At 36.5% G+C, this 16,711-nt stretch overlaps 1 protein-coding gene across 2 annotated transcripts in view; it reads left to right on the top strand.

Moving 5' to 3' along the window:
* The window catches only part of LOC135201609 (protein spinster-like), a 30,895-nt gene that overhangs the window by 11,624 nt on the left and 2,560 nt on the right, over positions 1–16,711 (top strand). For both annotated transcript variants that reach the window (XM_064230660.1, XM_064230658.1), the window contains exons 2-10: positions 8,725–8,934; positions 9,869–10,024; positions 10,458–10,568; positions 10,790–10,844; positions 12,168–12,275; positions 12,696–13,026; positions 13,557–13,750; positions 14,492–14,576; positions 15,203–15,400. In XM_064230660.1, the coding sequence (XP_064086730.1) occupies positions 8,732–8,934; positions 9,869–10,024; positions 10,458–10,568; positions 10,790–10,844; positions 12,168–12,275; positions 12,696–13,026; positions 13,557–13,750; positions 14,492–14,576; positions 15,203–15,400 (1,441 nt within the window). In that variant the 5' untranslated portion in view covers positions 8,725–8,731. The remainder of the gene's footprint in view (positions 1–8,724; positions 8,935–9,868; positions 10,025–10,457; positions 10,569–10,789; positions 10,845–12,167; positions 12,276–12,695; positions 13,027–13,556; positions 13,751–14,491; positions 14,577–15,202; positions 15,401–16,711) is intronic.

The raw sequence follows: 16,711 nt of genomic DNA on the forward strand, positions 1-16,711 counted from the left end.
GCTCATACATGGGATTTAAAGTGCTAGTCTTCTTTGGAGGTAATGCTAAATAACAGTGCTAAGTGTCTCCTGTTTCTTGACATTTAAAGTGCTCATATACTGTGGAAGTAATGCTAACTAAAGTGCTAAGTGTCTGCTGCCACTTGGAATGTAAATTGCTTCTGTTCAGTGGAAGTAATGCTAAATAAAGTGCTGAGTGTTTGAAGTTGTAGTGTTAAGTCTGGTCAAGTACCAAGCCTTTGCAAATGTTGGTAGCTTAAAGTGCTAAGTTGCTGCCAATGACGAGAGCTTGAGGTGCTGATGATTCTAACATAAGGTGCTCATTCTGTACAACTGTACAATTGAGAGTGCTGGTTCTATCAAAAAAAAAAATATATATATATAAGTATATCTGTTTGAGTAGAACTTTTCAGTTAGATCCATTTAAATGAACAAACTTCACGTTACATGAGTTTGCATGTGTGTCTGTGTGTTAGAGAGAGAGAGAGAGAGAGAGAGAGAGAGAGAGAGAGAGAGAGAGAGAGAAAGCGAATATGATAAAAAAAAGCCCCCTCCCCGAAAAAAAATGAGTGACATTTAATTTTTTGTATAGCATTGAAAGTGAACTTTGTGCATATAAGAGTACCAGAAAAAATGAGAGAGAGAGAGAGAGAGAGAGAGAGAGAGAGAGAGAGAGAGAGAGAGAGAGAGAGAGAGAGAGGAGAGAACGGAAACTTTGCGAAATACACTTCTTAATAAACATGTGATAAACCTATGGGAATTTGAGGGTAATTTTCGGGTAATATCTCTGACTATCACATTTCCTCTACTTTATCTCTCTCTCTCTCTCTTTAATGCACAAAAGTTCACTTTCGAATTTGCATATAAAAAAAATATAATTCTCTCTTAGGCTGTTAAAATATGCTCTCTCTCTCTCTCTCTCTCTCTCGAGTCTCTCTCTCTCTCTCTCTATATATATATATATATATATATATATATTTATATACATATATGTATATATATATATATATATATATATATATATATATATATATATATATATTATATATATATATATATGTGTGTGTGTGTGTGTGTGTGTGTGTGTGTGTGTGACTCAGACAAATAATTGGACATGTGGCCACCTACACCAGGGCATGAGGCTAGCAGACTCATTCCCATAACAGTGCCCACTTTATTCTCACTATAATTATTACTACTAATGCTTAGGCGATGTCATCTTAGCAGTTCTTGAGGAGAAACGACTGCTTACTCGAGAAGTTTAGTCTGGAAGCCTCCAAAACACAGATTCGTTATCAACTCTGGTTTGCTTGCTTGCAGGCACTGTGCTTGACATTGCTTGCATATTACGTCTGGTTTGAAGTCTTGAAATGTCTTTGATGAAAAGTTTGCAATATCCACGAGTCCCTTTTGACTTGTTACCTAGCAAAGCACCATAGACTACGCTCTCTCTCTCTCTCTCTCTTCATATTTCTTGTTATTCTATTAATAACTCTCTTTCTCTCCATAGTTCCTGTTACTCCACTCATAACCTCTCTCTCTCTCTCTCTCTCTCTCTCTCTTCTCTCTCTCTCTCTCTATATATATATATATATATATTTCTTGTTATTCTATTGATAACTCTCTTTCTCTAAATAGTTCCTGTTACTCCATTCATAATCTCTCTCTCTCTCTCTCTCTCATCATGCAACAAACTGAGAGCGTCAGGGTGAAGAAGTGATTACACGGTGGTTCAGGCTTTCGATTTACACAGCAACAAGTAATTAAATTTATCGATGTTTGTGAAGTTTGTTTATTCAAGGTGGCTCATCATTTCTTTAGTCGCTACTCTCTCAGGGTGAGTGAGTGAATGCCCAGTTAGGTCACGTAAACACAGAATATATATAGAATTTAGGCCAGAGGCCAATCGCTGGGACCTATGAGGCCGTCATTCAGCGCTGAAAGGGAAATTGACAGTAAGAAGGTTTGAAAGGTGTAACACGAGGAAAACCTCAAAGCAATTGCACTATGAAACAACTGTTAGAGAGGGTGAACAGTCAGATGGAAGAAGGAATATGAACAGAGGATCAGTAAAAGGAACGAAAGGGGTTGCAGCTAGGGGCCGGAGGGACGCTGTAAAGACCCTTCAGTTATGTCTACAGTGCACCGCGTGAGGTGCACTGACGGCATTACCATCCTACGAGGAGGGTTAAATGTTTAACCTCAGAGAGAAATCAGACAAAAGTTGACAATCTGTAACCATGGAAACCTTACAGGGCTGAATGTATATATGCCATTGGTCAATACAGACGAAGAAACAGGGAAATTAATAGAATAATGGCTAAGTATTCATCCACTTGTATCATCATTGTCAAAGTTTTTTTTTCAACATACAGCTAAAATAGCTTCATTAATTAAGAGGGTTTGCCAGCCAAGCCACAGGTGTACGGGGTGTTAATTATGTTACATTTCACCTCTTCTTATCGAGTCCCGAAAGATAGCAATTATTATATCAGTCGTCATATCTCCGTCCTTCCAGAGATTAAGGTGCTGTTAGTTAAGAGAAATCTCGTTGATCAATGTTAACCACTGAACCACGGGATTGGATGAGGTCGCTAGCCCCATGCCCAGTCCCATGGATGTTCATGGGGGCCTATGGGTCTTCTACGTCTGATAGTTTACGCATGTAACCCATCCAGGTAATGACTAGACCCAGCGCTGTTGAAGTTCTCACGTGCACTCGAAGTTAATATTCATACATTTTTCAATTTTATTGGACAACTTAAAACTTTATTTGAAAGGTCCGCGAGAGAGAGAGAGAGAGAGAGAGAGAGAGAGAGAGAGAGAGAGAGAGAGTGTGTGTGTGTATTGTGAGAAAGTTCCCAGCTTTCTTCTTAGTGAATATTCATTCGTCATCATGACGACATCTTGGTTCCCACGGTAATTTTCACAAAAAAATAAATGCGAGAAGCTACGCCAGTCTTTTCTCACGATCAAGAAGCAGCAGCAGCAGCATCCATCCAGAGGTCCACACCAGCCCTCTCACTCCCGGAACGCCTTAACACTTTCACGACAAGTGTCTGCGCTTGATAAAGCAGATTTAATCTATATCCGTCAGAAACCTTGAGTGACATTCCACTTTTATCTCGGGGAAAGCTTTTTATGAGAGAGAGAGAGAGAGAGAGAGAGAGAGACGAGAGAGAGAGAGAGAGAGAGAGAGAGAGAGAACACAGGCGCCTTAGGTGAACGCGTTATGCTTGCTTGGTAGAATACAAAAGCGGACTGCTGCCACTTTCTTGTCTCTCTTGGTAAGTCATGGTGTGAAAGTGCAAGATTTCAGGTTCTGAAGTGAAAAGAGAGAGAGGACGGGGGTTAAAAAATGAATAAAGGAAATAAAATCTCTCTATCTCAAGAGAGAGAGAGAGAGAGATGGGCTCATGCCAATACAGGCCATGCATGAAATGTGTTTGGTTGTTCAATTTCTGTGTGTGAGAGCGAGAGAGAGAGAGCGCTCGTGCCAATACAGGCCATGAATAAATGTATGTTTGGTAGTTCAATTTTAGTCTGTGTGTGTGTGTGAGAGAGAGAGAGAGAGAGAGAGAGAGCGCTCATGCCAATACAGGCCATGCAGGAAATGTATGTTTGGTTGTTCAATTTCTGTGTATGAGAGCGAGAGAGAGAGAGCGCTCATGCCAGTACAGGCCATGAATAAATGTATGTTTGGTTGTTCAATTTTAGTATGTGAGAGAGAGAGAGAGAGCTCATGCCAATACAGGCCATGCAGGAAATGTATGTTTGGTTGTTCAGTTTTGGTGAGAGAGAGAGAGAGAGAGCGCTCATGCCAGTACAGGCCATGAATAAATGTATGTTTGGTTGTTCAATTTTAGTGTGTGTGTGTGTGTGTGTTGGTTGTGTGTGTGAATAGAGGAGGGAGAGAGAGAAGAGAGAAAGCGAGACGAGAGAGAGCGAGAGGGGGGGGGGGGCGTTAAACGTACACCTATATTTGACCTGAGATACCAAAACAGATTCTTCCTGCCAGCGGTAAAACCAACCTTTTCCTACCTAGTAACTCCTCCAACGAACGAAGTTATTTTAACTGTCTCTCTCTATATCTGTGTTTTTTGTTTGTCTGTTAAATGGTATTTGAAGAAACTAGTGCATCTGGCCGTGATTTATTTCAAAAGCAGATGAAAAACATTTAAAGAAATCAGACATTTTGAATTTTGAGAGAAACCGACCGGCAACTCCGTTGGTTTCTATGGTAACGGATGATCAACTTTGAGATGATTTCTCCCTGAGGTTAAACATTTAACACCCGGTCCCTCCTCCCTCCCCAGTACGAGGGTAGTGCCGTCAGCGCACCTCACGCGGTGCAGTGTAGGCATTACTTAAGGGTTTCTACAGTGTCCCTTCGGGCACTAGCTGCAGCCTCTTTCAATCCTTTTACTGCGCCTCCGTTCATAGTCTGTCTTCCCTCTGACTGTCCAACCCCTCTAACAGTTGTTTCAAGGTGCAATTGCCTCGAGGTTTTCCTCCTGTTACACCTTTCAAACCTTCTTCTTACTGCCAATATCTCTTTCAGCGCTGAATGACCTCATAGGCCCCAGCGCTTGGCCTAAATTCTAATAAGTATGTTAACCATTTAATCTAGCCTAACCTAACTTAACCTAACAAATATATCTACCAGATTTGATCAAATTCCGCCCAGCCGTTCTGGAGCTATACAGACATGACATTTACGCAGAAGGAAACCCACAGTGCGTAAGCAAAATCCAGGGGGGAAACTCCTCCCCTCCCCCCCAACCACCTCCTTCCCGCTAGAGGACTTAGCTGAATACCAAAGATGGGGTTCCCCCCTCCCCCCCGCGGGAATTCCCGAAGGAATCCAAGAGAGACATAATAGAAAGCTGGCGACGTGAGAGTTATATTGATTTGTTTACAAGTCAGGTGTGGGCTGGAGGGTGGGTGGGTTATAAAGGACTTTTGGGGGGTGGGGGTGGGGGGATGAGTTGGGTGGGAGGAGGGCTTTGTGGTAATGATCAGAAGGGCGATGAGTTTACTGTCTAATTTTTTTTCTAGTTTGGGTTTTTATTATTTTTATTACCGTTATTACACGGGTAGTTCAGGCTATCGGCAGATGTTTTTTATTTATTTATTTGCTTTTTATACTCTATCAATGTTTTGTTGTTTAAACTTTTCGTATGTACATTTATATATGTACTATATATATGCATATATATATAATATATATATATATAAGTATATATATCACTGTTCATACAAACAATTAATAATCGATAAAGTCTAAAAAGCATATAAAGAAAAAGAAAAAAACATCTGTCGATTGGCCTGAAATACCTGTGTAATATATAGATATATATATATATATATATATATATATATATATATATTTATATATATTATATATATTATATAATATATTATATATATAATATTATATATATATATATATATATTATATATATATATATATATATATATATAGATATATCTATATATATATATATATTATATATATATATATATATGTTATATATATATTATATATATATATATTATAGTATAATTTTATATATATTATTTTATATATATATTTATATATATATATATATATATATATATATATATATATATACGTATTTATATATATACTTATATTCTATATATATATATATATTTATATTATAATATTATATATCTCTTATATATATATTATATATATTACTATTCTATAGTATTATATATATATATGATATATCTATATATATTATATCTATATATATATATATATATATCATATATATATATATATATATATATTTATATATATATATATATATATATATATATACATATATATATATATATATATCGGTATTTATCTATATATATATATATCATATATATTATATATATATATATATATATTAATATTAATTCTATATATCCATATTAGTATTATATAATATATATATTATATATATTATATATATATATATTATATATATAATATTTATATATTATATATAATTATATAGTATATATATATTCATATATTATATGTATTATATATTATATATATATATATATATATATATCGTATATATATAGATATATTATATATAGATATTATCTATATAGATATATATATATATATATATATATATAATCATATATTAATATATATTATATATAATATATATTTTATTATTTATTATTATATTATACTATATACATTATATATATACGATATATATATTTATATATATATATTATTAAATAATTATATATTATATAATACATATATTATATATATTAATATACTATATAATTTATATACTAATATATATATATTATTAATATATAATATATACATATATGTATATATAATTTAATATAATTTAATATAATTAATATTAATTTTCGATATAATATATATATATATATATATATATATATATTATATATATATAATATATATATATATATATATATATATATATATAAATGGACCGCACTCTGTCCTGCAGGATCTTAAAGGAAAAAAATGAAATGGGACTGGAATGACTGACAAACAAAGGAGGAAGGAGTGTAACAAAACCATCAAGAATGTCCTTAATCCTATTTATTGTGTACAGTATCTCACAATCTATACAACTGAGTCCGGGCTTAGCAAAAATTACCCATTAAATAAATATTAACATAATGAAATAAGTCAAAATAGCAGCAATCAAAATAAAAAAAACAAATCTTAAAAGCCCTCAAAAATGACAATCACAATAAAGATTTTGATGCAAAAAGCATCTCAAAATACAGCTACAGAGCCATACGCTGATCAACACCATTACAGAGCCATACACCGCTCATCGCCATTACATAGCCATACACCGCTCAACACCATTACAGAGCCATACACAGCTCAACACCATGACATTAAAGAGATAAGCATATTATATATATAATATAAATAACATAAATAAAATTATATAATATAAATAACATAAATAAAATTATATAATATAAATAACATAAATAAAATTATACATATTACTCTAGGAAGGACAGACAATAAAATTTCCGTAGAGATAACGTAACAGTCTCCGCTGTCAAAAAGGATGAACTGAATCAGACGAACTCCGTGAAGACATCGTAACAACAGCCTTCAACTGTCAACTGGAACTCAGCCACCAACACAGATGAATCACGGGAGAAACGTTGAAACAGCAACACGGGAAAAGTCCACAAATGACCTGGGTTAAGCCCTCACCCATCCTCCCAACTGTCAAGGCCAACAGGTAACCAATACCTGCTACTCAAGTAAATGCTCCATGCTGCTAAAGCTGCCAGAACCAGACTCGCTGCCGTGCTAACCCGAACTGGTTCAAAAAAAGAGCGAGCGACAAAAATCACCTCGCTCCAATAAAAGCAAAACCACAGGAGGACAGGATAACGACTAACAAGTCACACAAGCCTGTTACATACTCAAGACTCAAACATCAAAAACTGCCACTAGATTCACAGTACTATAGTTGGTTCACTTAGGGTAGATTCTTGGATGAGCCGTTTGCTTACGAGACGTTTGTTTGGCGGCCGCCGATTGGCTGGTACCGGGAGGTAAGGCAGCTCCCAGCCAATCCAGTCCCCGCCAAACAAACGTCTCGTAGGCATAGCGCTCACCCAAGAATCTACCTTTTAAGTGAACCAGCTATACCATTTTAACACAACACAACCCGAACGAACTGAGTCGGTCGGGCACGTAATATCGCATGCCCAATCCAGCGCCACCAGCAGAAGCGGATCCGGGTACCATAACCTGCCATTTCCAAAAGCAGCGGCCTCTGGGGGAACACCTGAGCCGGAACCAGAACAACTGTTGGTGTTCCGTACTGCACCAAGCAACACTTGCGTTGCGCAGGTCAGCAGGTACAGCTACGCGGTGAAATTTGGCCAGTGCGAGGCGGCCACTGACTCTGGCGTCACCAACCAACCACGAACGAACGCGTGGAATTAGGTTGTAGGGAGGGGAGGGGAGAGGGGTTGGATGGTTCCATTCGCCTGAGCGAGAGAGAGAGAGAGAGAGAGAGAGAGAGAGAGAGCGAATGTTGCTTGTGGTCGTCTATAAATATTCTGTCTCTCCTTTCTCATCTTCAATTTAAATTATTATTAAATTATTATTATTACTATTATTGTTATTATTATTATTATTATAAATGAAAATGCCATCTTGAATTGTTGGTTTTCCAATTGTTATTATTATTATTTTATTTATCTATTTTTTTTTTTGGTCTATCACAGTCCTCCAATTCGGCGGGTGGTATTTATAGTTGGGGCGGGGGTTGGGTGGTGGGGGGGGGGGGGGGGGGGGGGTGGGGGGGGGGGGGGGGGGGGGGGGCCGGTTTCGGGTTGCATCCTGGCTCCTCAGGAGTCCATCACTTTTCTTACTGTGTGCCGTTTCTAGGATCACACTCTTCTGCATGAGTCCTGGAGCTACTTCAGCCTCTAGTTTTTCCAGATTCCTTTTCAGGGATCTTGGAATCGTGCCTAGTGTTCTTATTATTATAATTATAGGTGAAAATGCCACATTAAATTGTTGGTTTTCCAATTATTATTATTATTATTATTATTATTATTATTATTATTATTAAGTGAAGATGCCACATTAAATTGTTGGTTTTCCAATTATTATTATTAAGTCATATATTATTATTATTATTATTATCACAGAACCAAGATGCTACCCTACAAAGTCATCATGTGGGGGGGATTGAGCGTCCTGACCTACGTCTACGTGGTTGGGGAACTGAGCCACTTCCTGCTGGGGATCGTGTCGCGCCCCATGGCGCAGGAGATCCACTACGGCGACAAGGCCTGCCTCCCCAATCCCGAGGTCGACCTCCAGTCCAGGGATTGTCAGGACATCAAGAACGTCACCGAGTGAGTGTCGGTCCGGCCCTTGCGGTGTTTCATGTGGAATATTTTGGATTTATTATTTTTATTATTATTATTGATGATGATTCTGATTTAGTCATTATTAGTATTGACTCTGCGCCAATCATTGTGATCCTTATTACACTTATTATTATTATTGGCTCTGCTCCAATCATTATTATTATTATTATTATTATTTTATTATTCAGACATTTATTATCATTATTATTATGATTATTATTATTTTCATTATTAGCTCTACTCATGTCATTATTATTATATTTATTACTATTATTATTCAGACATTTATTACCATAACTGTTTTTGTTATTATTATTATTATTATTATTATTATTGATTCTTTTCCACTGATTATTGCTATTAGTATTATTGTTATTATTACCATTATTATAGGCTCTACTCAAGTCATTATTATTATTAATATTTTTGAAGATTCTGATTTAGTCATTATTATTATTGACTCTGCGCCAATGAATTATGATTTTTATTGTAATTATTAGTATTATTGCCTCTGCTCCAATTATTAGTATTATTATTATAATAACTATTATTCAGACATTTATTATCATTATTGTAGTTATTATCATCATCATTATTACTACTGATTCTTTTCCATTCATTATTATTATTATTAGTGTTATGATTATCATTATTATTATTGGCTCTAATTATGTCATTATTATTATTATTATTATTGACTGCTCACAAGATTATTATTACTAAATTAATATCATCAGTCAGCTTTTGCGTGTTTGTATTACTTAAATAAAATGCAGATTTTCATTCATATCTCTGCATATACGTTTCAATACCAATGTTTTTTTTTCTGTGCCTCTAATCGTTTGAATTATTTCAATAATATATAGATTTTAATTCACTGAACCTCTCTATACATACTTCTTCTTGTTCACCTGTCCAGGTGTGAATTATACCACGAGGATGACTTCACGAAGCTCTGCGTCTGGGATTATTCGGGTCTGGGGATTGAATACCAGGTCCTCGCTGGGCCGGCTTTCGTCGCCGTGTTCACGACAGCCGGGGTCTTCATAGGGTTCTTGGCTGATCGAGTGAATAGGTGAGAGAGAGAGAGAGAGAGAGAGAGAGAGAGAGAGAGAGAGAGAGAGAGAGAGAGAGAGGTTTCCAAAGGGAAGTCTGGAAATAGAGAAATCTTTTGATAACAGATTATTAGAACGGAAGAAATTTTCCCATGAGGTTTTTTATTTTCTTTCTTTCTTTAGAGAGAGAGAGAGAGATAAGAGAGAGAGAGAGAGAGAGAGAGAGAGAGAATGAGTAATGAAACGTATGGGAAATGAGATGTGGTCTTACACTCGAGTGGCTTTTTCAATGTATGAATTTACGCCTAAAACTTCCCTTGTGTATAAGTTATTCTCAAGGGTAGAGAAACGATATATATATATATATATATATTAATATATATATATATAGATATCTATATATATATGATATATATATATATATATTATAATTTTCTTTTTCCATTTTTCCAGGAAAGTCGTAGTCTCTGTATGTTGTGGTCTGCTATGTCTGTCTACTGGACTCATGGGGGCGGCCGTGTCGTATTGGCAACTGGTCGGACTGAGAATGTTAATGGGGGCTGGGTGAGTCCATCTTTGCCTGTGTTTATATTGACAATGGCTACTGTTGCTAAAAAATGCTCTCTCTCCCCCTATATATATATATATATATATATATATATATATATATATATATATATATTATAGTATATCTGCTTGTTTACATTGACACTGATCTACTATTGCTAAAAATAAAAATATCATATATCTATATTTATCTGACAACGTCTGAATTCTGCTTCCAGAGAGTCTGCCTTCTCGCCAGTATGTAGCAGTATGATATCTGACATGTTTCCTGAGGTAAAGTTATGAACTTCGTTTTTTGTTTATTCCATAGTTTTCAGTTGCATATCAATTCCCCTTGATTTTTAAAAATAATTGACTTACATTTTTATCTAGCTGTTAATGTAATTAATTTGTTATTTTCTATCAAGTGATCTCTTTCGGTATTTCCTAATACGTTCTGTTATTTCTTTCAAATGAACGCCATAATATTATTTGGAAGCTTGAATTTCAAGTCAGTGGCCCCTGTGTGGTGGGCTTGTTCCATATGAACAGGGTTCCTATTCTCAATATATAATAATAATAATAATAATAATAATAATAATAATAATAATAATAATAATAATAATAATAATAATAATAATAATAATAATAATAAGAGTACTTACCACATATGGTTTTTTGGTCATGAGTCCAGTTTATGTAAATTTTCCTCTTAGACTGAAAATTGTTAGTTTTTAATTTTTTTTAAATGTGGCTTCCTGTGTTTGGAATATTTATAGATGAGTTTTATTCAAAATTATTCGTATTATAATTCGTATAGTTTTGTAAGTGTAATAAATTTACTTATTATTCAAATTAACTTATTATACTAACACAAGTGGATGCACGCGCATAAGAATTCCTAATTATACATACAGGCACAAACAAATATATATATTATATATATATATATATATATATATATATATATATATATATATATATATATATATATATATATATATCCAAACCGAGTTCATATAGCATTACTGTAGGGTAAATTATTTGTGAATATTTCCCCCAACCCCGGTTATCGTATATTATATAGTTTTCTTGGTTATTTCAGTTATCGTGCAAGAAAAAATAACTTAGGTAATTATTAACGTGGTGACTGATTGATTGATTTATACGGTTACTAAAACTGGCGTAACATTAACGCGGTGAAAAGGGTCAAGTTCGACTAATGAAGTAGTTTGTGGTAAAATTTAAATGTACGTTTTCTCTAATATTAATAAAGAAAACGAGTATGTATAGGATACTAAAGTAGATGTCAAAATCTCCTTTCTCTCTCTCTATGTATACTTATAATATATCTCTACACACACACACACACACACATCACACACACATCACAACATATATATATATATATATATATATAGATATATATAATTATACACACACACACACACACACATATTACTATATATATATATATATACTATATATATATATATATATATATATATACATATATATATATATACACGGATGCATTTACCTCTACATGTGTATGTAGAACAAAATTCATGCCTACAAAAGCCCTATCACATCATTAACTTGGCATTCATTTTACAGTCTCAACGGGCAATGGCCCTGGGTATTTTCAACTGGGGCATCTACTTCGGGTACGGATTGTCCTATGCTGTGGGCAACTTCATAACGCAAGCTAATATCTCCGGGTTGGTAAGTTTCAACAGAATCCACTTGAAGATTCTTAAGTTATTTCGTTTTGCTGATTAATTTAAGGTTCTACACTTGTTGTTGAATAGAATTTTTTTTAACAATTTGATTCTAATTATTCATTACCAGTTACTCTATTTATTTGTTACGTGTGTTAGACAACCTTTGCTTTTGCTTAGTTAAGAACAGGAAAGATTGACATAAATGTTACTCAAGTACAAGGAAGGTTGATTTATTGATGTATAAATGTATAGTCTAATACAGGAATTGCTATTGATAATTGATATTAAGAATTTGATCAAAGGTAAGAGGGGTGGGGTGGGGGGTTTTATCACAAAGATCACATATTGGTGGACTGTCAACCTACAAAGGAACATGTGTCAGTCAGATGGTATGCAAGAATGAACCTTCTTCCCTTTGCAGGGTTGGAGATGGTCCTACATCCTGACCGGCCTGTTAGGAGTCCTGGCCACAATTCTCCTCCTCTTCGTCCCGGAGCCCGTCCGTAACAGCCAGCTGAGCGGAAAATACATCGAAAAACACTCAGAGAAACCTGAGACGTGTAAGGAGGAATGCCTCAGCACGGTCACCACTCCTCCAGCAGAGGAGGACCTGAACGATCTGGCGTCGCCCACCAGCAGCGGGTCGCGCTTGGGTCTGTGGAGTGGGGACTCTGGACTGAAGCAAGTTTTGAAGTCTCTTCTCACGTTGCCTGTGATCATCATTGCCGTTGCTGCCGGCACAAGGCACACTGGTGGGTCGTTTGTTTCGTTTTTGCACCGCAGAATCCTTGGTGCCTCATACGATCTTTCTAGACTTGTTATTCTGTTTTTATATTTGGCTTCTCTGTTGTATTATTAATTTTACTGTCCAGAATTTGAAATTGACGCTTTTCGTCTACAACTGGGTTGAGTTGTGTTGAATATAAAATTTAGGCTAATGGACAAGCACTGGGGACCTATGAAGTCCTTCAGTGTTGAAATGGAAATTGACAGTAAAAAGTTTGAAAGGTGTAACAGGAAGGAAAACTCAAATCAGTTGCACAATGAATCAAGTGTTAGGAGAGGGTGGAAAGTAAGATGAAGAAAGAATATATGAAAGGAGGTACAGTAAAAGAAACGAAAGTGGTAGCAGCTAGGGGCCGAAGGCACTCTGCAAAGAACCTTAAGTAATGCCTACAGTGCACCGCATGAGGTCCACTGGCGGAACTAACCCCCTACAGGAGTCTACAACTATGTTGCCTCATGTTACTGCTCAGATTTAAAAGACACTTTTCCTCTACAGCTGGGTTTTCGTGGGCCTACAACACACAGCTTTACTTCTCAACCTACTATCCTGATTTTAACCTCGGCCTCTGGGTCACTGGGTGCTCCATCATTGGGGGTTCCTTGGGAGTGGCAGTAGGAGGCTTTGTCTCCGACAGACTCGTCAAACGGATTGGTCTTCGAGCGAGGTTGTATGTCCTTGCAGGGAGCCAGGTAGGTTGAAGACACTATTATACATTTGTATATGCTTTCACTGGCAATAGTATATTCACATCAACCGTGCATTTGATGTCTAGGCCAGTCCCTGACGACACTCCTGATAGGCTGTTGATAAGCCAATGACAGGGCAGGAAACTCTCAGTCTCTCTCGGTAGTTCACATAGGCAGGATGTATGTTCCACCTCTCCTGAGGGATACTTTTGAAAGACGTATCTAAAGAAAGGTGGAACATACATCTTGCCTATGTGAACTCTCTCGAGAGACTGAGAATTTCCTGCCCTGTGGTTGGCTTATCAACAGCCGATCAGGAGCCTCGTAAGGGACTGGCCTAGATATCAAATGTGCGGTTGATGTGAATCTTCTATAGCTTAGGTGATGAACAGTAAGACGGGTGGTTATCTAGGTACTGAAGTTGTTCCATGAGCATTATATGTTATTTAACTGGGCTGGAGGAAATCTTGTGGAATTTCTAAACAATGTTTGTCAAAATCAATTAAGATGTTTATGAGAAGTATCTATTTGAATCTGTAAGAATGGTCAGTGTTATGCTGTCTTACTGAATCATTAGAACTTAACATTAAGCTCATTAAAACACTTGAAACCTAGTAATTAGTAGTCCGAGTTGTTTTGCTTTTTGAAAACCTCTTACATGATCTTAGATGTGTTACTGAAATCATTTGACAAACTAAAATCAGTTATGTCATTTATGAAATTCATGTTTTACTTTTCCACCAGTTGCTGGCGACGCCTTTTGCAGCTGGAGTCCTTTATTTCCCTCCTCCAGGGGCCTTCTTCAGCTTACTAGGGGCTTATTTGTTTGGTAAGTCTCCACGAATATTTTTTTGTAATACTGATGACTCTCCTTATGTGTTTGAACAAGATCATTGCAATATGTCATATCAGAAATCCCGGTTTTATCTTGTATTTTTCAACCAGAATTTTCTCAGATAGCGCTCTTTGAATTTACTTGATTAATAGGGGTTTCTTTGAATGCAACGTTATTTTTCCATAGGTAGGATGGTTCTCTTGTTGTGTGTCGCATTAAAATCAATACAGTCTGCCATATCGACAATCATAACCTTAAACTCAATCTCTTTTTTTACCACTAGTTACTCATATAGTACTCCAAGCAGTTGCTTGATTATGACCCCGCTTCCTTCTCTTTTATATGGCATGGGTCATACCAATCACTTCTGTCTGTTACCATTTAAATGAAAATTATTATTATTATTATCAGAAGAAGAGACCTATTCATATGGAACAAGCCCACCAAAAGGGCCATTATAGACTAGGAATTCAAGCTTTCAAAGAATATCTTGCTGTTCATCCGGAGGAAATAACAGAAAGTAATGGGCTATACTAAAAAAAGCCAATAAAGAAAGTGTGCTTCCCTGTACTCGGGTCAGTGAAGTAATGAATCTCTTACCAATGTTTATTTAACTTCAGCTGAAATGTGGTTTGGCGTCCTGTTCGCCGTGATTTTGGAGCTCGTCCCAGCAACTGTCCAGGCGGCAGCCATAGCTGTGTTCCTCTTCGTCATGAATAACATTGGGGGGAATCTCCCTGTGCTTGTGGATCCTATAACACGCGCCCTCGACTACCGCAGTGCCCTGCTTATCATGTACCCTGGAGGCTATCTACTTAGTAAGTTTACTGGTTTCATCTTGGGGATGCTTTCTCATCCAGCTACTGCATCCAGAGTGTGTCTGTTTACTGTTATTATTCAGAGGAAAAGCCCCTATTCATATAACTAGCAAACATGTATACTACAGAAATTATGTATGATAAATTCGATAAGTAACGTAGTCTACGGGCATAACCAGCCCAGTTTCACGGGCAGAACCAGCTCCGTTTCAGGGAATTCCTTCTCACCCCCATCCCCTTTGGAGAGGGGGGGAGGTAGGATGAAACCTAATTATAAACCATATTAGGAGTTCCCACTATAACCCTGCCAAGTTTCATGCCCATCGGACCAGCCGTTTGGCCGTGATTGAATGACGGACGGAGAGACATAATGCCCATTACATTATAGTAAGATACTACAAGCCTACAGGGACCACTGACTTGAAATTCAAGCTTCCAAAGAATGCGGTGTTCACATGCTTTTGTTGAAACCTGGTAGTAACCTTTGTCTTCTTCTTTGCTAGTTTGTCCCAGATTCTTTCACATATGGGTGTATCATGCTGTTAAAACTTGCCAGGCAAATAACCAATACAGAAATGGGTCTCCCCTGATAGACCATATAATGATATATAAGAATATGAATTCATAAATATTGCCATTAACACTATTGTTTATACTACCAAACTGACCCATCTATGATGGGTGACAAAATACGGGTGCAGAAGTGAAAAATTTATATGAACTATTTGTTCAGCAATATTAAAATAAGGACAATTTTTATACATACCTACTACAGAACCTCTTTGTACACAATATTATCAGTTTATCCACAACTTAATTTCAAGTTGGCAGAGTCAGTTGCTCTGCTCATCACCACATACAGTTGGCCATGTGTGAAGATGGGTGTCGGCAGAAACACACCAACACGATCCAAAGTCTGGCCTTGCGACTTGTTTGCAGTGAATGAGAAGGCCAGGTTGATGGGAAACTGCCTGCGCCGTAACTGAAATGGAAACTGGTTGTCCGAAGGCATCAGAGGAATCCGGGGGATGAACAGACGTTTGTCGGTGTGAGGGCCCGTTGCTATCACTGCTTCGATGACGTGGGAGTTTAGCTCCATAACGGTGTACCTCGTTCCATTGCAATGTCCATTGGCAGGATCGAAATTCCGAAGCAACATTACCAGGCAGTACTTCTTCAACGTTATTTTGTGCACTGGCAGTCCCGATGGATTTAAGTTATTCAAAAAATCTTGCGGATATTGATGATAATTTTCATCTTCTATTGTGTCCTAGCTGAAATATTCGCAACTTTCTCCGGGGAAGTTGTACA

Source organism: Macrobrachium nipponense, chromosome 28 (assembly GCF_015104395.2).
Source record: "Macrobrachium nipponense isolate FS-2020 chromosome 28, ASM1510439v2, whole genome shotgun sequence".
In the NCBI taxonomy this organism is placed as follows: Eukaryota; Metazoa; Arthropoda; class Malacostraca; order Decapoda; family Palaemonidae; genus Macrobrachium; species Macrobrachium nipponense.